The sequence below is a fragment of the Cuculus canorus genome, chromosome 4, assembly GCF_017976375.1.
Source record: "Cuculus canorus isolate bCucCan1 chromosome 4, bCucCan1.pri, whole genome shotgun sequence".
NCBI lineage: Eukaryota > Metazoa > Chordata > Aves > Cuculiformes > Cuculidae > Cuculus > Cuculus canorus.
Genome location: NC_071404.1, coordinates 53,602,720 through 53,626,756, shown reverse-complemented (window position 1 = coordinate 53,626,756; position 24,037 = coordinate 53,602,720). Strand labels below are relative to the sequence as shown.

The window sequence follows — 24,037 nt, the reverse complement described above, 5'->3', positions numbered from 1 at the left end:
TGACCTTTTCAGTGCAACCTTTAAAGCTTTTCTCTGTATTCACAGGGAACTTGAGATGTCAGTGGGTAAAAGAGTAATCAGGCAATAGAGGCACCACTTTGGGATACTTGTGAACAGCAGCAACAACCAACCCCCATCCTGCCCTCTCCTTCTCCTGCTCCCCGATTCAGACTTGGAATAATTATTGTATGGCTTTGTACAAGTCCTGGTCTCTGAACTCAGCATATCTGACGCTATGCTTATGATGAAGGAAGCTAAATTATGGTCAACCCTGGTGCATTGCCACTTCTTAGGAAAGATTTTCTCCATTGTGCGCCTAAATCACATGCCCATATTTTTGAACCTAGAACCCCTTTTTAATGTGCTTTCTTTTCTGCTTATCAGCTTGTCTTTCGTATCAGTTATCTGCCACCTCACCTGTTTGATAAGCAGTGTTTTCAGCCACTGGAATGACTTTGAATTAGAAGAAAAGAGAGAACATTAGGAAAAGAAGATTACCACCTCAGGATGATTTGAAGGAGTCATCATTTATCAGGAAGGATTTTGGGATCTAGTACAGCCAAGACGGCAGACTTTCTGTTTTGGAGTTCCTTGGGAGTAAATGACAATTGGATCTAACCCTGGGACTAGTAGGAAGTTTTGTCTTATGTCATTGCTATAGCTACTTTAACTGTTGGACTAAGCCTTAATTTTTGCTCTTCGCTGACTGTAGTGAGATCTGATTTATACTGGCAACAGATAGGCTATCCTAGATCTTATACTAGCACAGTTTCCATAGTCCCAGACAATGCTTCCAGATACTTCCATTCTGAAGGTATGCATCTTAAATATCTATACATTTTATTTTTTTTTAATATTCGTGAAGTATAATTTCAACCAGGGAACCACCCTTTTTTCCAATTCCATGCCAATTTATCTGTTAGAAAAATTGCAAAAAACCTGAAGTAAGTGTTATACTAAAGTATTTTATATTTGTTTGTTTGTTTACAGTTTGGGGATTTGGGTTCCTGGCTGTGACTATCATTAACTTGGCATCACTCCTGGGATTGATCTTAACCCCCCTCTTAAAGAAGTCATATTTCCCCAAGGTTTTAACCTACTTTGTGGGCTTGGCCATTGGTACTCTCTTTTCTAATGCAATTTTCCAGCTCATTCCTGAGGTAAGCAAGGGGAATCATTATTTGTTTTTGAATACTAATTTCTAAAGCATATTGATTTCAGAAGCATGCTGCACTGGGGTTCTGTGTGTGGGTTGCAGTCTCCAGACTTGTGGGTAGGCTTCTGTGCCATTAGCTACCATCTCTTTCTGGCTTGTTGAGCAAAACCGTCAAGCTCTATGTCTTGTTATGCCGTGGGAAAGACCAAGGGCTACACTGCCTGTAGATAGAGAAATGCTTTGGATAAAATTCGAGTGAAGTATAATGGGTTACAGGTTAGACTCTCCTCATCTTGGGCTTTACTTCTGCATTCTGCATGCAAAGTTGTCCTGAATTAAATCATTGTTAACATTTAATCCAAGTTAAAAAAGTATGAAAGATCCTGATCTTTTTATAATTTCAGCCTCATGAAAACTCGTGATTGGTAGGGAGACAGTCTGTATTTCAGAGGAGTATCTGTATGTGTGTGGCGTTTGTTTGTTTGTTTCTCTGGAAATGTGCTAATATTACAGACTAATTTGCATTGCTTTTTCTTTCACTGTTAGGCATTTGGGTTTGACCCCAAAGTAGATAACTATACTGAGAAGGCAGTCGCTGTGTTTGGTGGATTCTATATTCTCTTCTTTGTGGAAAGGATTCTTAAAGTGATACTGAAGATCTATAATCAGGTAATGAAACATATTGCTAACAGAATGAGGCTTGCCTTTAAGTACCTGTTATATTTCATGAGATACTTGATAGCTTAATAAAGTGTGAGGAATTTTCCATTTTATTCAAGGAATTCAGCCTTACCGTGTGTTCCATCTGTTTAAAATCCATATAGATAGGGGAAGCAGTCTCACTTTTTTGAGGGAGTTACAAGCAGAGCTGGGAATCGAATCCAGATGTGAGCATGATCTGCTTTTACTGCCACATGCTCTAGTTGCTCTCAAGAGCCAGGTTGTTACCATGCTAAGTACATCAGAAAAATAGTGGAAGAGATGCTGAAAATACACTCTGCCCCTGGAGTGTATTTGGGCAAGAAAAATCAGTGTGACACATATAGCTTTTTAGTCATCTGTAAAGTTTAACTGATGACAGTGCCTGAATCTTCCCCTCAGTAACTTCAGCTCTGAGTTTCCCCACGCTCTGCTACACAGACCTGCTTTAGTGACACCACAGTTATCCGTATTGCACAGGGCTCTGCTTTCTTCCTGTGTGTCAGAGTATTTGTTTTTTGTGTAACCACATGAGTGAGGCTGACTTTAGCTCATAGAAGGGTCTCTCAAAGCTTTTGATCCTCTCTGCTCTGTTCTGTTCATATCTTACCAAGGAGACACCTGCCTTTCTACTCTTACCTCACTTAAGGTTCCCTCTCCCAAGCTGTTGCAGATATTTGTGGTTAGGAAGATCACGGTTCCTCATTTGTAATAACTACACAAAAAAAACCCAACCCAAAATAATTGCCTTTTTCTGGGGAACAGTTGAAAGAGTGTAGTAAGCTCTATTTTGTAGGCAGCCGTGAATAACTAGTGAATGTTGATCATTTTTAGTCAGATGTTTAGCTTGGGACGTTCTATATGAGGGCATAAAAATGAAAATTCAGCACATATTTTCTGATTAGCTAAAAATAAGAGATAATTTAGGAACTTAGATATGTTTAGAGGTCCTTTAAACAGTGAAATATTTACTACTGCTAATTTAAACATCGACTTGGTGTTGAAAGCAAGGCAGCGTGAATATGATGCCTCTACTTTTAATTTTTTGGTCTCTTTTATTTTCGTTATTTTGCTTTTGTTTTAATTCACTGCCTACTTATTTATTTGTCACCTAGACTGGCCATAATGACTCAGAAAATGGCGAAAAGAATTGTTCTCAGGATAAGAGTAACCTTCCCAAACCACTACCATCCAGCAATGGGGGTGCGTGTTATGCAAACTCAGCTGTCATAGAGAGCAATGGAAATCTTGGTTTTGATAGCATCAGTGTGGTCTCAGCACAGGTATGAAAATTGTGTCTACTTATTTATTTTATGCCTGCCAATTACATAAGCATATCTGAGTGGAGAGATAATATGAATTTTTTGTTTTGTTTAAAAAGTGACAGTGTGTGTTAGTGTTGCAGGATCTATATTGTCTTCCTGAGTACAGAAAGCTCTGTGAGAGTGGCTGGTGTGTGTGAGAACCTGGTTCATCTGAATCAATGACTAATGAGAAAAACTAATACAGTAACTTTTGAAATATAAATATATTTCATGAAATATATCGTGAGTACTGCTTTTGCTAGCCCAGTATGTTTGGATACTTTGAGAACTGTGGAGGTAATATGTTGAGACAGAAGCCGTTTTGCCTTGTTTAAGTATTATTCTCTTTCATATTTGTTCTCTATATTTCTCTGTTTGTTTTCATACTACAAATATGACTCCCTTCTCTCTGAGAAGAAAATGGAAGCAGGAGGAGAAAGTTGGTGTGCTTCTGTACTCTTTTCCTTGTACACAGACAAGCAGTACTGTCCCTTATTTTAAAAACCAGAAAACCACATAGGAACAATTCTCTGCCTAAGGAAGATTTTTTTCATAGTAGAGATTTCTGGTTTACCACTGATGTTCTTTAGCCAGTAACTTGGTTGTGGGGAGCAGTGAGGGACAGGAGGGGAAATCAGAGGTAGATCCTAACAGCTATTATGGAGAATCTGAGTTCTGCACTGACCCTGCAGGCTCACAGGGCAGTTGAGGCACACAGGTTCAAGTACCAATATTGTACTTTTTCTTACTGTAGAAGCATTCTGAAGTGTGGCGGATACTGGGCATTTTAAAAACTAGGAGAAACATGCTTAATTAAAATTGCATGGACAGCAAGAGGGAAGTAGTATTATGAGTGTCCCTAAATTGTGTTTTGTAGATTTATAAAACAAACAAAAGAACCCTCCATTATCCGTGGAGTCATTTCCAGTGGCATGGGTGTTGTTTTTCTGCCCTGTTTACCAGAAGTTTTATCTGGACCTATTTTGACTATCCATCTGTTTACATAGAACATAAACATAACAAAATCATACCATAAATTATTATAATAAAAGGTAACTGTGTAGCATTTATTTCTAGCAACTGATTTAGATGCAGGACTCATGATCATAGCTGCAGGTCACCCCAGGATACTTTGTGGAATACTCATACCTCTCTTTTTCCATGCAGTCTTGATGTAAGAACTTAAAATGCCACAAAGGTTCTTCTCCTCAACTTATTGTTCATATGAAAATTCATGCTTTCCATTCTTTCTTCCTGTCTATTTCTCCAAAACCAGGAAGAGAATATGTTGTATTAAAACCTCCTGTTTTAATACAACAAGGAAATTCCAGAGGGAAAGAGCCCACTGTTGGAGGTAGCAACAATAAAAGCCATCATGACTCTTCTCCTCATCTGGGCAGGTTCAAAGCGGCCAGGTGGCCTTCGGAGTTGTTAGGGTTGGGGGAGGAACAGTGTGGCTGAAGGGTTTCAGGGCAGCTAGGGTAGTGCCGTGAGGGCAGGTATGCATTCAACTTTATAGACATTTGGTATATATGAGGGAACCATTTGGTATAAGCCAACAGGTATCTTGTAGATTTTAATGTGTCCTCATAATATAAAGTTTATTAGAGAGGGCAAACACAACATAAGCAGAAATCATCGTCTGGACTTTAAGGAGGGAATCTGAAGTCTGAATGTCCCAAAGTGTGATGGCTGTTTTCATCCACGAGGATCAAGCCATATTCACTCTTTTAAGGCCAGAACAGGCTGACTGCCAGTGTAAATATAAATGTTTAATTAGTCAAATACTTTCAGATTTCACTTGCAGCAGCAATTGCAACCTCTTTTGTACTGACCCCAAATTAGTATCTACTATGTTTTAAAATTATGCAGTTTCACAATGGTAACTTTGAAGAAAATGTTTTTCGGAAACAAATTGCTGAAATGTCTGTATCCTCAAGAGCACAATGTTAGAGTATTGTAACAGAACTTTACAGTGACTTTTATTTAAGCCCTGGAGACAATGTCAAGATTTCTTCTTGGTCTTATGGGTACTTCCAGGGGACCCAAAAGGACATGTCTGGCTCATGTCTGAGAGAGTCAGAGGTGCATTAGAAATAGCAATAGTAATCTGATAAGATATTGTATAAAATTGGATAAAATAAGATATAATTTCTGAAGTTTGGGAACAAAGGAGAGGATATTGCTTTTAAAGAAAAAAATTGTTTTCAGAAGAGCAAAAATGCCAGGGATATTTTTGGTTTATCGTCAACTGTGGAGATACAAGTAAAACAACTGTGGTAATAATTAAAGTCAGACCTGATAGTCCACCTGGATATTACAGAGCTCCTTAGCTGGCACCTCTTCTGTGACATCTGCTGAACTACTGTGGTAAACTGGGAACAGTCCAGCAGAGACAGTCATTGTACATTTTCACCTTGGGATCCAATGTAATTATGGGGTAAATTTGTCGCTAGTCTGCCTTACCTTAAACATTAAGAATATGTATTGGTCGTTCATCTATGTCTATTGGACATGTAAAAGTTCAGAATGTAAACCCAGTCAGGCAATATCATTGTAATTTAAGTAGCTTGTGAAATAAGTGAAGACATTATAGAAAATAGATTACAGGCAAGAATTATTATACTTCAAAGCTACACAGAAGACTGCAGATAGCTATATATATATATTACAGAAGCCTCTCTCGGAAAGCAATTCCAAAATGGCAGTTGTTTCTATGTTGTGAAAGATTGGATCAAGAAAGTAATTTTTAGAAGTAAATCAACCCTGTTCTCCTAAATTAATTGTAATCATGTAAAAAAAGAAAAAGCCCATTAAAAACCAAACCAAACTTGAGCAAATTTCTAGTCGGTTCCATTCTTGACAAGTTCAGCAGCAAATTCTTAATAGCATCTTCTTACTCGATGTTTATTTTCTTCTTACATACGTAGAAAGTTCAGCATGCATATTTGTAAATTATTTATTTCAAAAAAAACCCCCTTGAGATCAGATTTTTTATGATTGACATACATATATGCAATGCTTTGGATTGCCATTGGAATTCTCAGTCGTGCAACTGGTACCATAAAATGGGTCCTTTACTTAATTCTGTGGCTAAGCCAGTTAATCCTCTACAGCCCTTAGAAAACTGTAGTCCTCTACATGGTTCTGGCATGAAAACAAATGTCCTTTGATGGGAACAAGCATAAATAACTATGTATAAGTGATGGTTTTTCCCGTTTATATTATTTGCTCAATGTTTTAATTGCTACCCCTCATTTGAAGTTGCTAATACACCCTTTCAAAATACAGTCCCCTGATATTAGTGTTGTTGCCTTATCAGAAAGTACATGCTGCTGCTCTTAGGGGTTTTGTGTGTCTGTGGTTTCCAAAAGATGTTCTTTTTTTAGCAGAAAAAAAGTATAGAATCATAGAATCATCAGGTTGGAAAGGACCCACTGGATCATCGAGTCCAACAATTCCTAACGCTCGCTTAAACTATATCCCTAAGCATTTCATCAGCCTGTTCCTTAAACACATCCAGGGAAGGTGACTCGACCACCTCCCTGGGCAGCCTGTTCCAGTGCCTGATGACTCTTTCCCTGAAGAATTTTCTTCTGATATCCAGCCTGAACCTCCCCTGGAGGAGCTTCAGGCCATTCCCCCTTTTCCTGTCCTCTGTCACTTGGGAGAAGAGGCCAGCTCCCTCCTCTCCACAACCTCCTTTCAAGTAGTTGTAGAGAGTAATAAGGTCTCCCCTCAGCCTCCTCTTCTCCAGGCTAAACAACCCTACTCTCTCAGCTGCTCCTCATAAGACTTGTTCTCCAGCCCCTTCACCAGCTTTGTTGCTCTTCTGTGGACACGCTCCAGAGCCTCAACATCCTTCTTGTGGTGAGGGGCCCAGAACTGAACACAGTACTCAAGGTGCGGTCTCACCAGTGCCGAGTACAGAGGGAGGATCACCTCCCTGGACCTGCTGGTCGCACTGTTTCTGATACAAGCCAAGATGCCGTTGGCCTTCTTGGCCACCTGGGCACACTGCTGGCTCATGTTCAGTCGGCTGTCAACCAGCACCCCCAGGTCCTTCTCCTCCGTGCAGCTCTCCAGCCACTCTTCCCCCAGTCCGTAGCACTGTATAGGGTTGTTGTGCCCCAAGTGCAGGACCCGGCATTTGGCCTTGTTGAACCTCATGCCATTGGCCTCGGCCCAGTGGTCCAGCCTGTTCAGATCCCTTTGCAGAGCCTCCCTACCCTCCAGCAGATCGACACTTCCTCCCAGCTTAGTGTCATCTGCAAACTTGCTGAGGGTGCACTCAATGCCTTCATCCAGGTCATTGATAAAGACATTGAACAGGGCTGGACCCAGTACCGAGCCCCGAGGAACCCCACTTGTGACTGGCCTCCAGCTGGAGTTAACTCCATTGACCACCACTCTCTGGGCCCGGCCATCCAACCAGTTTTCAACCCAGGAGAGTGTGCGCCTGTCCAGGCCAGAGGCTGACAGTTTCTGAAGCAGAATGCTGTGAGAAACTGTGTCAAAAGCTTTACTGAAGTCCAAGGAGACTACATCCACAGCCTTTCCCCCATCCAGTAGTCGAGTCATTTTGTCATAGAAGGTGATCAGGTTAGTTTGGCAAGATCTGCCTTTTGTAAACCCATGTTGACTGGGCCTGATCACCCGGTTCTCTTGCATGTGCTTCATGATAGCACTCAAGATTACCTGTTCCATGACTTTCCCTGGCACTGAGGTGAGAGTGACAGGCCTGTAGTTCCCCGGATCCTCCCTGCAACCCTTCTTGTAGATGGGCACAACATCAGCCAGCCTCCAGTCTAGTGGAACTTCCCCAGCCAGCCAGGACCGCTGGAAGATGATGGAAATGGGTTTGGAAAGGACATCTGTCAGCTCCTTCAATACTCTTGGGTGGATCCCATCCGGCCCCATAGACTTGTGAGTGTGTATGAATTATTCAAAATGAAAGACTTTCTATTGTCTCAAACTCCCTTTCCTCAGTGAAGGTAGAAACTTGGTTGGACTTGATGATCTCAGAAGTCTTTTCCAACCTGGTGATTCTGTGATTCTATATGCCCAAGAAAGAAGATGTGCTTTTGGCAGAAATCAGAACAATCTAGAAAGCAATGCGTCCATATGTTCTAAGGCAGAAAAAAACATAGGGCAGCAGAACTTCAGCTCAGGGAGCTGGGAGAATAGGTGGAAGAACTTAGCTAATTGTATTTGGGTTTTCTCATACTCATGTTTCTTTTTACTTCCAGTCACCTAATATGTGTATTTTTGTAATATTTTGTTCTTAAAGTGAGGTTCAAGTTGTCTTTGTGCATTAAGAGAGAGGTTCATTAGTTGTGTTTCTGTCTTAGAGAGAATTAATAAAGGTACAAATTGATCATCCCAAAAATATGATTTGCATTGCTTGTATGTTAGATGAAAAGTTGAGTGGAAAACCTCCAAAGACTGAAGGCAAGCCTGTAGTACCAGTCTAAAATCTATGTGATTGAGTTGGCAGGGAAACTCCCAATTTGTGGATACTGTTGCTCATTTTCAAATCATAAAATTTTTATGTCAGGCCTTCCTGTGCACTGATTAGGAGTGTGCTTTGTGGCAGTTGTGGTACTACTGAACTAAGGCTCTGTTAGCTATGAGTTCCAAGTAGTGAAATATGTATCTGATTTGGAAATTCCTGAGCTGTACTTTTGTCCTGTCCCAAGGCAGCTCCTCCATACAAGTATGTAGTATGTCAGATAGTAGTCTGGTGAGCAAATCATGAGACAGATGTTACTGCTCTGTCATTAAAGATTTATAAGAATTTATTAATAATCATATTTCCAAGAAGTTCAAAATTCAGTTGCCTGGTAGCATTTGCACGTGATATAGCAGAACTAAAACAATTTCTAGTGTTCCGTTCCAAGAAATTTTCCTTAGTTATTAAAAAAATCTGTGACCTTTTCCTAAGGAGTAAGAGGCATACCTCTACGTCCTTCAACAAGAGCAGTAGAGGTATATAAATACATCTGTGGGTGCACAGCTGTATATGTTGCTATATATATTGCTGCTTATGCATTCTAGTAAGTAAGCACAAATTAATGCCTTATATGCAAATCTCTTTTTGGGGGAAGGAAAATACTAGAATGCTTGCAAATATTATTTAACTACAATATATGTGTGTAAAGAAATTTATCAGAATGGGTCATCTAGAATTTTTTAGGGAAGGTTAGTTTGTGCTTCTAATTAAAATGGCAGTTCCTTATATCAGCTTTGAGTTTGTCATTATTTCATGGCACTGTATATCTAAATTACTTCCACTTCTAGGAGCCTTGTCACTCTCAATCTGTCACAGATTCCAGAGAGACATTGAGACCACTATGGTCTACACCGCTTTCTGTCTCAATGGGAGGGCATTCAAATAAAGCTTTGTAGTCAGAAGGGTGATTGGGCCCTGTGTGTTAACTTGTTGAAGCTGAAAACACTTGCTGGCTGTTACCTGTGCTTTTTGCTTCTTGGACCAAGCATTTTCAAACCCATATACAGTAGTGCTATATTTTATATTTAGCATTCATTTAAAGGTAGAAGCATGATTCATTGGTTTCTTGATTCAGTATTTTGTGTAATTGCTTTATCATGTTTTTTTTCTCCAGGAAGAAGCCACCCAAGGCAGGTTATGCAAGTGTCTCAGTGAGCGTCCACTGTCAAAGATTGGGACCATTGCTTGGATGGTAACACTGAGTGATGCCGTACATAATTTCATAGATGGTTTGGCTATTGGGGCTTCTTTCACTTTGTCTCTACTTCAAGGGCTTAGTACCTCCATAGCCATCCTGTGTGAAGAGTTTCCTCATGAACTGGGTAAGGAGCTTCATTCAACACGTTGTTTACTGTGGAATCACCATTGTAGGAGGTAGTGCTGGCCAAAAGTTGGCATAGATTGAAAGAAAGGTTAGACAAAATTCATCGAAAACTTTCCAAGCTCCAAAGTACACATCTAGCACAAGAAGTTCCCAAGGGCGGGTGGGTAGAAGCTGGGAATGTATATTAGAGAGGTGTTAATTGTCCTGCTCATATATGCTGCATATGCTGTTTGCTTTAGAATATTTGCTTTAGACTATTTGCTTTAGAATATTTCAGTTACCATAGTATTGGAAATCCTCATTATTTACTTGAATGAATAAAAACAGCAGGAAGTTACAATTTATGTACTAATCATGTCTTTTCTTCAGACTTCGAGATCAGAAAAAAAATCACAGTATTGTTTTCTAAAGATGGTTTTATTTTTATTTTCTTTTTTTTTTCACTTTCTTTCTTTTAGGGGATTTTGTCATCTTACTTAATGCAGGAATGAGTACTCGACAGGCTCTGTTTTTCAACTTTCTGTCTGCATGTTCCTGTTATATTGGTTTGGCTTTTGGTATATTAGTAGGGAACAACTTTGCTCCTAACATCATCTTTGCCGTAGCTGGTGGAATGTTCCTGTACATCTCTCTGGCAGACATGGTGAGATATAATTTTGTTTCAGTTATTTATTTTTCTGCAAGAAAACAAAGACTGCACTCTGTCTCCAGCAAAATTTAGTATTTTTTTCCTTCTTAAGCCAGTGTCATCTACTAATTATTATTAGATGTTAAATTGTTGATTATACTCTTAATGGAGGCACACAAATTATTAAGCTTATTCATGAAACACAAAGGCTTTTCACTTCACAGATAGGGTTGATCAGATTATTACTAAAAAGGAGTTTTAGAGAGACACAAGCTTTTCATGAATTTGTGGTAGTTTCGTCAAAGAGTAAAAAATGTATAAATACTTTGATTTGACATTTTGAAGTGGCAAGGTATTTTATCTAAAAGAAAAGCAGAAAAAAAGGGTGAACAACATGAAACTAAGTGTTTAGTTTTGTGTTGAGTGAAAGGTATTGTGTAACCACAGAGATAATTTTTGGGTTATTTCGGTGAAAAAGCTGACTTAAATTATTTTCTGGTTTTAATTAAAGAGTGCCAGCCCCAGTTTCTTGGTTCAGACTAAAAAAATTGCAACAGATAGACAGTCTGTTTATCATTTATTTTTTAAAGTGTGCTGGAAGATATAAGCCAAAGAAATTGTGCCAAAATCTGGATTAGATGTAGATGATGGGAAATAAAATCTAGGTTCACAGGCAGTCAGCAATATTCCATAAGTTACACTTATGATGATGTTTTATCTCAAAATGGGAAAGATCTTTCAAGAATTTTAAGTTTTATTATGTTTAATTCATTGTTGTAAGAACAGATGTATCTGCAAAGGTATTTAAACCTGCTACATGAGAATCTATTTGAACGGAGAACTGGAAGAGCGAGGCCTGAATATGAAAAGATTTGAGACCCTAGTTTTCTTCTGTATGCATTTAAGAACTGTCGTATAGTTATAGCGGCTATTCTATTAAATACTGTTCTGGTTTAGGTAATAAGTAATAATGTTAGTGTTAAATGAACAATATAAATTGTTTTACAAGCCTGTAGTACGTTAATTGCTAATGCTTTTCATTTAGTTTCACTCATATAATGAATAGTAATGTACTCATGGCATAAATTGAGAGTGGCTCAACTTGAATTTGTTATTAAATCAATCAAAGATGGTAACATTCTTTTCTTTGTATCTGTTGTTCTGTTCCCTCTGTTTTTCTCTCTTTCTCCTTCCTCCCTCTTCCCCAATCTCTCTATCTTTTTATAGGTTATTGGACTGTATCAGTTACCTATCTGAATTTTTCTTCCCTCTGAAAAGTCTGTACAGAGATCTGACTCTCCGCTTTCTGTTAGGATTTTCACACACTTCTGGTTTGCTTTTCCAGAACCAGGTAGGATTAACTAGAATGTCATCCTTTCCTTCTCTCTTTTTGCTGTTCTCTTTTATTTATCTCCAGTGTTTGCATAGTCCAGCCTCTGCCAGTAAGATCATTGTGTGGTGAGGCTGTGGGCATGTGAGGATGTGTACACACAGGTGTGTGCGCAAATGAGCCTTGCTGTATGGCATGAAGATTATCTGGTTTGTTGTCTTTGCCTCTTGTGCAAGAGGATTACGAAGCTCTGGAATGATTTCTGGGAAGGTTTGGCCACTTCTCAATAATCTTAGACTTTTATTCAAGAATTGCATTACACAAGTTGTTACTACCTTGTGAGATCAAAGAAAGATACAGCTTCTGACTCACCCAACCTGGAGGTTTCTAAATTAACACTGACATTTACAGTGTGCGTTACATTCTGGCTGTCCTGCTCTCGAAACAGCAGGAGAGGAGTTTAAAGCTTATTTGAATATGCTTGTCAAAATCAAGTGAAGTCGACTTTATCTGCAGAAAACACATACCCTGAATCATCCCATTTGGGGGGCTTTATCATCAGTCTTCATCTGCCATCACGTCCATTGGCCCTCAGAGGGACGTAGCTTTATTCCTTCAGTTAACAGCAGATCAGTCATCCTTTGCTGTTAGGTTCCCTCTAAGATGTGTATTGCAGAATTACACTGTAATGTTAAATTCTTCTTTCTTTCTCACTTTGCCATTACCTCAGCAGCACGCCAGACCTTCTATTTGTAACAGGTTTCTCATTTCTGAGGAGTTGTCTACATTTTCAGCTTCACTTCATTTGCTTATAAAGAAGACGAATCCTAATCTTCCATTTCCTGAACAAGGATTTCTCTGTCCATCCTAGTGAACGAAGAAACAAAATGTTTAGCAATACAAGGGCGGCTGCTCCTAGCAACGTATAGACCAACAGTTGGACCCTAGGAGACTGCTGGAAGCGAAAAGAAGAAATTAACAAAAGAGACAAACTGCTGAAATCTCAGTAGTGGGGAACAGAATACCATTTCGTTTTACAGTCCTTGGAGAAGTGTTTTTTCAGGGAAACTAGGGTAACCTGTACTTCTGATTGCCTTCAGCCTCTGTTAGTTCTGTACTTAGTCCAAAGTAGCAGTGTGGTTGGTTTCTTAATGCCTTAAGTTATGCATGCTACCACGAGATGGCAATACTTACCTAAAAATATCCCTTTTTTTTCAGTTCCCAGAGATGAATGATATGCTGCGAGAGAAAGTGACAGGAAGAAAGGTGGATCTCACATTCTTCCTTATTCAGAATGCTGGTTTGCTAACGGGGTTTACTGCTATACTGTTGATTACCTTGTATGCAGAAGATATTCAGCTGTGATAATGCAGGTGAAAATGGAATCAGTACTGAAGACATCAAGTAAATTACAAATGGAAGACACTTGAAATCTATAAAGGGACATTGGTTTTTTCTACTGGTTTTGAAATAATGACAAATTGTCTTGCCCCCCTTGGTCCAAATACAAGAAATTCTTCTTTAGGAGTCAACTGAAATAGTAGGAGCTGTCAACTTCTGTACTATGCCAAAGAAAAAGTTCTAGTATTTTTATTTTTACTTAAAATTATCAGATGTGTCTGAGCTGTCATAGACAAAGGATGTTATGTGGCCAGTAGAATTATGCAACACATGCAACTACGTGCAACTCAAGACCAAATGAAATCTGAGGTCTTCAAGGAAGGTGCTTATTTAAACAAAAAAATGGAGTCTCATATCCTTTTTTAACTGTGATGAAGGGAAGCAGTTTAAAAGCTGGTTAATTTTCATTACTTTTGTTGCAGGATTTGTCTGTGTAACATCCCCTTCCCCCACTCTCTGAGAATAATAATAATAAAAAAAAATCAAACTATTTCAGAGTAGGTACTAATGAAGCTAAGATTTTCAATTACTAATTAACACTGAAAGGAAAGGGACCCGTTACTGCTTTTGATCTGTTCTTTTTATAAGTGCACTAGGGAATTGATGATTTATTTTGAGAACCACTTTTTTTTAATTAGAGGGAACCTGTGTTCAATTTATGACAATTTATCAGCTCCATAATAGAAACGTTGAGTATTTTGAAAATGTTCAAGTATTTTATATTTTATGAAAATAATTATGTTTTATATTTAAGTTCCACAGATATCCCTTTTAAAAATCAGTATTTTGAGCTAAAATTTTGGAAGATTTATTGTTAGTTTTAGAAAGTGGAATTTAGGAAAATCTTGCTAAAATCAACATTCCAATAAGTATTTATGTGATTTGAATAATTTTCTTGCGTGCAGTTGGGTGAAAGTAAGAGATAATAAAATACATAAACTCCTATCACAATCAGTTGTACGTGAACTTTCCAAATTAGTGTTTATATGTATGGGTTCTTCTGGAATAAAGAATTCAACAGCTCTGGTGTGTGCAAGGAAATTAATAAAAAATATATTCTGTTTCAGTTACTGCTAAGCTTTGAAGGAAGTGTTATTATTCTTTAGTAAGTTACTGCTTTGATTGATATTTAGGCAGGCTTTACAACTCAAAAGAAAATACTGTTTCTTGACATATTTCCTGGCTGTAGGGCGGGACATATCTTTTATTTTCAATTCGTTATTAAAATATGTTTTCTATCAAGTAAAGGATTTATTTAAATATTTTCTTTGAATCTCAGCTGTAATTATATTAGAAAAAATGATTTCTGGGTGTCTAGTTGATAAAAAAGACAAACTGCCCAGGAGCTGTAAATTATACTTTTGAAAAATATGTTAGAAATGTTAAAATTTAATTATAGTAGTCTTTGTTTGCTGTATGGGAAAAGCATTTATTAGTCACTTTATGCCACTGAGTTTCTGTGAAGAAGAGCCCACCTACTCCATGTTCTTTCCTTTGTTAATTCCTTGGATATAAGCTGTTTCTAAATGCTACTCTTGTGTATGACAGGAACGTATTATAGTAATAGACTTTTTAAAATCATTTGACCATTCCTAGTTCATCAGATTATTATGATAATATGCCTGCATGGTACTTTTCACCTTTAAATCCAAACATTTGCAGGGGAGCATTGATGTTTGTTATGTCCCTAAGGAGGAAAAACTGAGACAAATGGATCATTGAAATAACCTACTTTTTGATCACAGAACAGACTAGAGCTGCAACAAAGTCTGTTTTTCAAGGTAGTGCTTTAGTCACAGACTGAATTGTCTTTCCTGTTAGTGGAATATTAAGTTCATAAGGAAGTTTTTTGATTTCTGTGTGAGCTGGTTTGTCTGTATAATCTTTGCTATTATGTTTGTCCAGTACATATAATTATTCCCGTTCTAGGACTGCCAGTTATTTCCTAGATTTTGCTGATATGTCCAGGTTGGAAGAGGCATAAACAAAGACTCAAAAAATTTTGTTTAGTGACAAATAAGACTGCATTAAGTTACTTCCTAAAAGTTTGGGAATTAATAGAGGGAAAGATTTTCATATTCTTACTCATGTTAATGTCATCTGTAACACTGTATATCTTGTGCTGTTGCTTCAGCCTGTTCTTTTCAACAATTTTGCAAATTCTGTATGTAATGTAATTTCAGAGGGCTCTTATATGCTTTCGAATTTATTATTCTCTTAGGGCAAATTGGAAGATACACTTGGGAAGATATTCTGTGTTAACAATACTATTGTAGATAGTGTATTGTTGTAATCAGGTCGTTGTTGTAAAGTTTCCTCTGTTTTTCATGATGTGGTTCATGACCCAAGACACACCTCAGTAAATTTCACCAGAAACGGGGGAAAAATCCAACACCTCAAACCCCCTCCACCTTTAAAAGACACTGAAAAGGGAAGAAAAATTCATTTGGGAGCCAAAAGCATATGAAGAGCAACGTGGACAAAAGATAAACCCTAGAGTTCTGATCTCTTGAAGAAGGAATATGCAGAAAAATGAAATGGTTTATAGAGAAACTTGTCAAAAATGTGATACATAATTACTCTCCATGATTTCAGGAAAAATTAATTGAAAAATTAAATTGCTTCTTGAAGTTGAGGGTTATTACTTTTGAAATTTTGATAAGTCCTTTACTGAGTAAGGATTTAAAGCATCACAATAAAAATTCCATCTGAGCTATAACCAGCTAAATTAAATATCAAACCCTGAACTCATGAACATGAATTCAGAACAATGTCTTCTGTACATTGAAGTATTGGCCGTGTGGCTCCATCAGGTTTTGCAGTCTGCCTGAAGCTTTGCGTTGCATTAGTTAAAAGAGCTACAAAACCTGATGTACGTAGTTTAAAGATGACTTCAACGTGGATAAATTACGTTTAGGTATGCTTTTGATAGCAGTGGAAACATCTATTTGATACACACAGAGAATCAATTATTTTTGCTGATTTTTGTATCCCAATCTTTTTTAAAGATAACCACTGGGTTTATCTGTACATAGTGAGCAGATTTAAATATTTGTGTGCTGTTTTGTCTTACTGTAGCATTTCATCTGTGTAAATTTGAAAGTGGCCACGATTTGGGGAGAAAACAGTCTTAGATGACTGGTTTGCTACTCCATGCAATTTTTATGAAGTTTTAGCTTCTCTGAACATGTGATATTGCTAAATTTAGAACATAGATTGAAGATGCATTTCGTTTAATTCTAGACAATAATGCTAAGTGGTAGAATTCAAAAAATCCTTCAGATCCCTTAAAACTTAAAAAAAAAAAATCCTACAAAGAGTTTTAGTCATGTGGAAACTACTTATATAGAAATCTGATTGTAAGAACAACAACATATAATGAGACAGAAGAGTCCCACTTTCCTCACTGCAGTTATGGGAGCTAGTAAGCTCTGGCTGATCCCTTGAGTGTGTTGCAACAGCTTCAGATTTCTGAGCTTCCATCCTATGTGATAGGTGCAAGAAAGCACAGATGTTGTGAGGCCACTTCCAAAAGGTGGAATTGTTCAGAATTCCTCAGTGAAAGTTTGACTCTAGAAATACATGTTTTATTTTAGAAAACAGAACTTCATTTGGAAGAGGGCACTAACTTGGATTATCCTTCTGGTAGTGGTTATTCTGTATAGATTGGTATTTGCCACTTAGTGTATACATATGCACCAGATGCATATTGTAGCTCTCAACTCTGGTTTTACTATAATATCCCAAAGTTTCTGGGAGTGCTGTAGCTTCTATGTCAGCTCTTAAATTAACTCGATGCACAAGTTATCTCTCTCAGATTTGAGAAGAAACTTCTCTATCTTGCAGTTCATTTAAAACTGTACAGGTGTGACAAGCTAACAAAGATTGCTAAAAATGAAAACTAGACAGAAGGCCACAAGTCTGCTAGCAGTAGTTATAATGCACCTGTCAAAGATAAGGTTGAATTGTAGTGTGAGAGCTTAATCCCCCAATACATTTATTTCTTTACCCAATATATTGTCTTTTTTTTTTACTTATTACAGTACTTCTGAAGAAGAGAATGGTTTTACATCTTTTGTAGTCTCTATTATGATCATAACACTTTATTCTAGTTTTAGAAATCCTCAACAAACATCATTTTCCATTTTAAAGTTAAGTGTTACAGTATTTAAGGGTTGATGTAAAAATAGGAGATATTGAATGGCAGAGGAAGTGAACTGCAGGGAACATGTAGTTTGAATTTATGCATTTGAATTTAGGAGATAATGTGATTCTCCATAATGTAGCTATTAACTGCTGCTCTGGGTGAATGCACTATGTGAAAGATTCATAGGACCCAAATTTGGTTTCCTTTAGAGAGATAACAGTTCCTGACTCCTAAGAACAAACAACTTCCAGTAATGATTGTTATGTTCTTAAAGCTAGAAAACCAAATAAAAAAAACAGAGCGTAGGCAACTACAGTATCCAGAGAGGGACCTGGATCTCTGTACCACACTCAAAAACCTATTTTGTCTCCTATGTCATTTGCAGTCTTTGTATGTAACAGAAGACTTGGGAGAATCATCGACACAAATGAGTAATAGCACCTGTAAAAGGTGAACTCCATGGTCCTCGGTATTCCACCTGCTCTTTCCCCTGTCTCTGGACATTAAGAGGACTAGTGGGTCAATATATTCTGGGAGAGGGCTTTTTTGGTATGTTCATTATGTATAAGAAAATAAAGATGTTAGACTTGATGCTCTTAAAGGTCTTTTCCAACCTAAATGATTCTATGATATTCTATGAGTCTAAAAACACATCAGGAGCACTGTGCTCGTGAAGATGCTCCAAGAAGTAATTCTTTATACAGGACACTTGCAAGGAAGGAATATAAAGTAGAATTGATTCGCGAGAAAGATGCTTCTTTTCTTACCAAAGCTGCTTAGTAAAACTCTTAGACCACTGCTTCTTTAGACCAAACTCCAGATCAAAGAATTTGGAAAATATTTCTTCTGAACTTTTATTTCTATTTTGCTTCTCTGAACCACAAACAAGTCATTTATGTCTGGAAGGCTTACACAGATGTGCAAAGCCTTCCAATTATTTCACTCTCTTTAATTCCAGTCCAGTACTGTTTTTCCTGATCTTGACTACTTCCATGGATAGTTGATAATTTCCTACTAATTACTAGCTAGCTTGCTCAGTCTTTTAACTAGCAATCTTAGCTTGTATTAGGGGAAAATAAAGCTGTTATTTTTACTTAATGTAAGAATAACAACGCACCCTCACTGTGATGTACTGGCCTTGTGTGCTTAACTGGATTGTTCTATGGGTTTTGAATACAAAATATTTCTATTGTGATTGTGACTATAAAATCCAATGTGTACTAAGTTGTTGTGCTGACTTCAGATCAAACTGTTTAGTTCTCATATACTCATTTCAGATCTACATCTCAAATTGTCACATAAAAGGGGATCTGTGTAAATAGCACAGTTTATAGGTAAGGAAAGTAAGTCAATAACGTGAAATAGCTATGCAGAAGACGTCAAGAAACAGTAAGGAGTAGAATATGAGCCCTCTGTCTATATTTGTTAGTTATCCTTTAAACCATTTGAGAAGATTGATAACATCCCAAAAGCTAATATAATCAGAAACTCCTTGATAATTTATTGCCGTCTTTTAAGATGTATTGATTACAATCTCTTTGTCATTTTCAATAGCTTATGTGTATGTACAGTTGTTAATGGCACTGGGAGCAACAAATGCAAAATTGTGGTTTAGTTTAAAGGAGAAAAATATGCAATAAAGCCCAGACCTTGCATACATGGGGAAATATAACTTTTATGAATGGCTATTGCCTGTGATAAAAAACAGGTTGCTTCTCAGAAACTCCAGCATTTAATCAACTCAATTCTGCTATCTCTGTTTTGTGAGGGCTTTATCTCATCATTCACAGCAAATATCTCCTGATGTCAGCTACATATATCCCCTCCTGAATTACTTTTGTACCCTCTTGGCAAGTGCTGAGGAGAAGGCCATCATGACTTGGTTTGCTAAGAAAATATAGTTGGAAATATGAAGCTGCTGTAATTAGCGACATGGTGTTATGTGGAGTTGGTCTTCCCAATGCCTCAGTTACTAAACAGAAAATAATAAAACCTAGTAATTCTGTTCAATAAAAGCATCTAGTTATTAGACAAGATATTTTATTATGTAGAACGGGAATGGTATACGTAATCAAAGACAAGAATATCCTTAGTCACTTGGAAAGGCCACAGCAGTCATCTCTGGATAGGCTGGTGCTTGGGAAGAAAACATGCACAGTAGCACTTCCCTATTGCTAAAGAGTGGGAAAACCAGTCTATTTAGAAGAAAAATGAAACAAACTGATAAAGTCAAGTGTATTTACTTAAAGAATACCAAATGGCTTTGATGTTGTTGGCCTAAAGGATACAGAAATTGAACTGAAATCCACTTTTCCAGTTCATGGTTGAAAATGGAGTTTTTGTCTCAGAGTAAATACAACAAAATATGTCAGAGTGAAAGGTAAATAATTTCCAAATTGTTCTTGAAGACAAATAAATCATTGTTACATCACTGATTTGTGTATTTTTTGCCCTTGCAATGAATTGCACTGAACTGACTTAATTGTAATGGAAACTGTTTTTAGAATTTCCTTTTATCTTTGAGGGAATATTTTTGGTTATGATGCTGAGAAGATTCTGAAATTATTTATCAAGTTTTTATATACTGAAATTAATTACATCTTGTAAAGTGTATCATGGAACTCTTAGTGTCTCTCTTCCTCTCTAATTTTCTATATGCTCCTTACAGCACACAGGAAGCTCTTGACCATTTCAATAATCTATTAGTAAGATAATACAGATCCCCTTTTTGTTGTAAAAATGTTGGTGAACACAGCCGAGTGTTCATTAGAAGTCAGTTATGATGTGGGTTTTTTTGAAATTTCCTTTTACAAACAGCCGACTGAAGTGAAAAAAAATTTATTCTATTATAATTAATGTTCTTGTGTTAAAAAGCATAGTTCTGTATGCCAACAGAGAAATTGTCCTCCATTCAGTAGAGATTTTGTAATTTTTCACCTCATTGGTATATTAGTGAAATCAAAGCTGCAGATTCTGCTGAATTGGTAAGTAATTAGATGAAGTATATAACATTCCCTAAACCTTTTTTTTTTTTTTTTTAAATCCATCCATAAAAATTACTTTTACCTTTTTGCATTTTTATTGCTCTTCTAGTCATAGCTAAATGTGTGGTTACTTGTCTAACCATAAAGAAAAATCACTTAGCAGCTCAAATGAATGGCTTTAATTGATAATAACAAAGGGCCTTATTCACTGAAAGTACTTGTAACAACTTTTTTTCTATGCTTCAAGGAGAGCTTTGGGTATGCAACAGGCATAGAGCTTATTTCTAAATATGACCATACAGTATTTCATACTTGAAAATCTGTGTCATTGAAGATGTCTTCTGCAAGGTTATTTTGTGAACTTGGAAATCAATGAGGTACTGTTGGACTTGCACTCTCTATAACTTCTTGCTTGATATGTTGAACAGATATGTCTGTGCTGCACAGTAAGGAGTTGTGTTGAGAGATTTATAGTAGCTCAGTTAAACAGAACAGTATGTTTTCATAAATAGTCTATGCAGGGAGAAGGACAGTCATATATTGATAAGACAGTCAGCCCTAATAAGAAAGGTGTACTATGTCATAAAATACAAAACAGCGAAAAAGAATGACATGAGGAACTTTTGTACGTTCACTGAGAGTAAAGCTCATAACTTTTGAAAGGCTAACAATGGTCACAGCAAGCAGAACCTGCATTTTGCATCTTCTCTGAAAAATTATAGCCTTTGGTACTTCCAGCACCATGGTGTAATACTGGTTCAACATATTCTCTACGTTACCTTATAAGTCATCAGTTCTTGAAGACTTTGTAATCACTTGTTGGATTGCAGCCTCACTTCTAGCTGGAGTCCCGTTTCTTAGTCTACTTTGCCACACTGAGGAGAAAGCTCATGGAGGAAAAGACAACAGAGGTGTCACTTGTAAGGCAGATCTCACCAGTGCAATTTAAGATTGCTTCTTTGGTAATAACTGGTTAGTGTCTAGATACATGGTATTTGGTGCCATATGAGACCCAGGTAAGTAACATCCTTCCTCCACCCTCTTAACGTCTGTATCCACTCTAATTTCCACTGGAAGGAAAGTGGCTTGACAGGGATAGATATGTAACTCTTTGCTTTAGGCCACTGGCTGACCTGGGACCATAGTTTACTCTTCAGATCATACTTGTCTTGTGATTTAGACACAAACATAGGTATGAACATAGCTGTAGATCAACAAATGGAGCTGTAACCACATTTTACTAGTAATTACTTGTCCTGTGTGGATGTGAAATACCTGCAAATTTCCTAGCCTAAAGGGTTCAGTGAATATTCTCTTGTTTCAGAAACATTATCCTTTAAAGCCTTCAAAGTGGAACTGCATCCCAGTTTGCAGTTTATGAGAAACTTGAATATACTGGTATTGGTAGGAAATTATTTTAATATATAACTGCATAATAGAGGAATCTCCATGAGCCACAAGTCCTACTTTTTGCATAGCTGTATCTATTCTATTTGTCTCCTGAACAGCTAACCCTAAAGAGATTAGTAAATCTGTACTAGCAGATCAGAACAGGATAGTTTGGTCAGGTTGCTGGTAGGTCACGAAATGCTATACATGAAGGAAGACTATTCTTGTTCTTTTTCCCTTTGAGGTTGGGGGGGACTATATAAAGACATAACTGATAGCAGAAACGCAAGTCAGGGCAATCCTGGTTTGAGAGGGCACAATTAGTAATATAATTACACCACAGTAGCAATAATTATTATAATTACTTTTATTTACATAAATTTATTTCTGTCCTAAATGCTGTAATTAATGTTACGGACACACTGTGATTTGTGGCTTGTGAAGTAAAAGATGAGTCAAATACGGCTTTCCCCTTGCATGGTAAACAGAAATATTGTAGTGTTATACTTTAAGTAACAACGATCAATTTCTTTAAGAGACTCAGACAAGGATGGGAGCATACGGAAGGCACTCCTCTAGGCACTGTTCAGTATTTACTAAGAGCAAAGGAGAGAGAGGTCTGCTCAACTAATCATCTGAAGTCTAAATTGATCACTGTGTAAACAGGAATCTGCACACAAGGCAGCACCTGCCAATAACAGGCTCAGGCCAGAGTCTGAAAGTCAAAGTCCCCAGCAGTGAGTACGTGGATGGGAAGAAGATTAATACCAATATAGAAAGAGACTACACAGCACTGTTTCTGTTGAGGGGGGGATTAAGGAGGAGTTGCAACTCTACTGAAAACTGAAGGTTGCTGGAGGGCAGGTGTTAGAACAACTGGTGGGAAACTAAACGAAGAAACAAAGTCTTGGGGCTGGTAGCACTGCTGAGAGAAGAACTTCTTAAGGAAGAGTCAGCTGGAGGGTTTGGGGCATGTATACTGAGAACTCAGGATCGGGTAATGTGGGCGGTGGATGATGTCTTGGGAGAAGACAAATGGAAAAACTGCTGATGTTTTATCTAGACTGGAAAATAGGTGGATGACCAGTCTGTCATGGCTACCTTCTGATTTCTGTTAACCCTGCATGGATTTGGAGTACAGGGTATAAAGAATTGAAGGAAAGTAGCATAAAAGATCCCCTATAGTGTGGGAAAGATGGGCTGGGGCACATGAGAGACTTAGCAAGTTGGAACGTATCAGTGAGGTGAGGTAATTAAATGTATGTATGCTGTGGTATGTGTTGTAATTGTGAACCATATATTAACAGAAGAGGCTCCCATTGGTGTGGACTGCACACACCTGCTGAGGCAGTGCCCTGGCCCAGGTGGTGTGCATCAAGCACACTTCAGATGTAAAAAATAACTTTACAGCTTCTGTCAGCTGGGTTCAGGTGGCTAACAGGGCTGAGTGAGGCTTTTGCAGGGCCGGGAAACAACCTCCTTTAAAAAGCCTCACTTATATAAAACTGATGAAGGTGTGCTGTAGGCGGGTTAAAGAGGCACTCTTTAAGGATATTTATAACAGAACAAATGGATCTTCAAGACCTTACTGATGTCTTATTGCCAGTTGTACTTCTGCTGGGATTAAAGGTGAGTTGAAGAAAAACTTTACTGCCTGAATGCTTTTGAGGAAACAAAGTGCCTTACTTTGAAAAAGAAGTAACTGGAGGCTCCATCACCCTAGGAAACTGTGGAGAGGACCTTGGACTGCTTTGGACTTCTGTGTAGGTTTGAACTGAGGAGGAGGTAAGAGGGGTGGTGGTGCTGCTGTGAAGGATGAACTAGGGAAGCTGAAGAGCCTCTGTTGCCATGCGCGACATGGAGCTGCACTGTGTTTTTTGCTTTTTCTGAAGCTGCACTGGGTGCTCCTATTTCTCAACTGAAGTGCTGAGAATGTTGGCTAGGGAGCTGTTCTTGAACAGAGTATGTGGAAAACCCAAAGGAAGCATGAGGCAAAGGGACTGTAGTGGCAAGTTACAGTAGCAAGTTTCTCCCGGAGCAAGTACACTGTAGTGGTAGCTGCAGCACTGAGTGCTTCTAAGCACTGTTAACAAAGTCTTTATAGAATATTATTCTGAATTGTTCTGAATTATTGCAAAAAGAGCTGTAAGTTATATAATTGCT

The 24,037-nt window shown here is 37.8% G+C and overlaps 1 protein-coding gene across 1 annotated transcript in view; it reads left to right on the top strand.

Annotated features, from left to right (window-relative positions):
• SLC39A8 (solute carrier family 39 member 8) overlaps positions 1-16,321 on the top strand; it is a 29,262-nt gene extending 12,941 nt beyond the window's left edge. The window contains exons 3-8 of the mRNA XM_054066196.1: positions 991-1,160; positions 1,703-1,825; positions 2,971-3,138; positions 9,786-9,993; positions 10,454-10,638; positions 13,172-16,321. Of these exons, the coding sequence (XP_053922171.1) occupies positions 991-1,160; positions 1,703-1,825; positions 2,971-3,138; positions 9,786-9,993; positions 10,454-10,638; positions 13,172-13,318 (1,001 nt within the window). The 3' untranslated portion in view covers positions 13,319-16,321. The remainder of the gene's footprint in view (positions 1-990; positions 1,161-1,702; positions 1,826-2,970; positions 3,139-9,785; positions 9,994-10,453; positions 10,639-13,171) is intronic.
• The last annotated feature ends 7,716 nt before the right edge of the window (positions 16,322-24,037 follow it).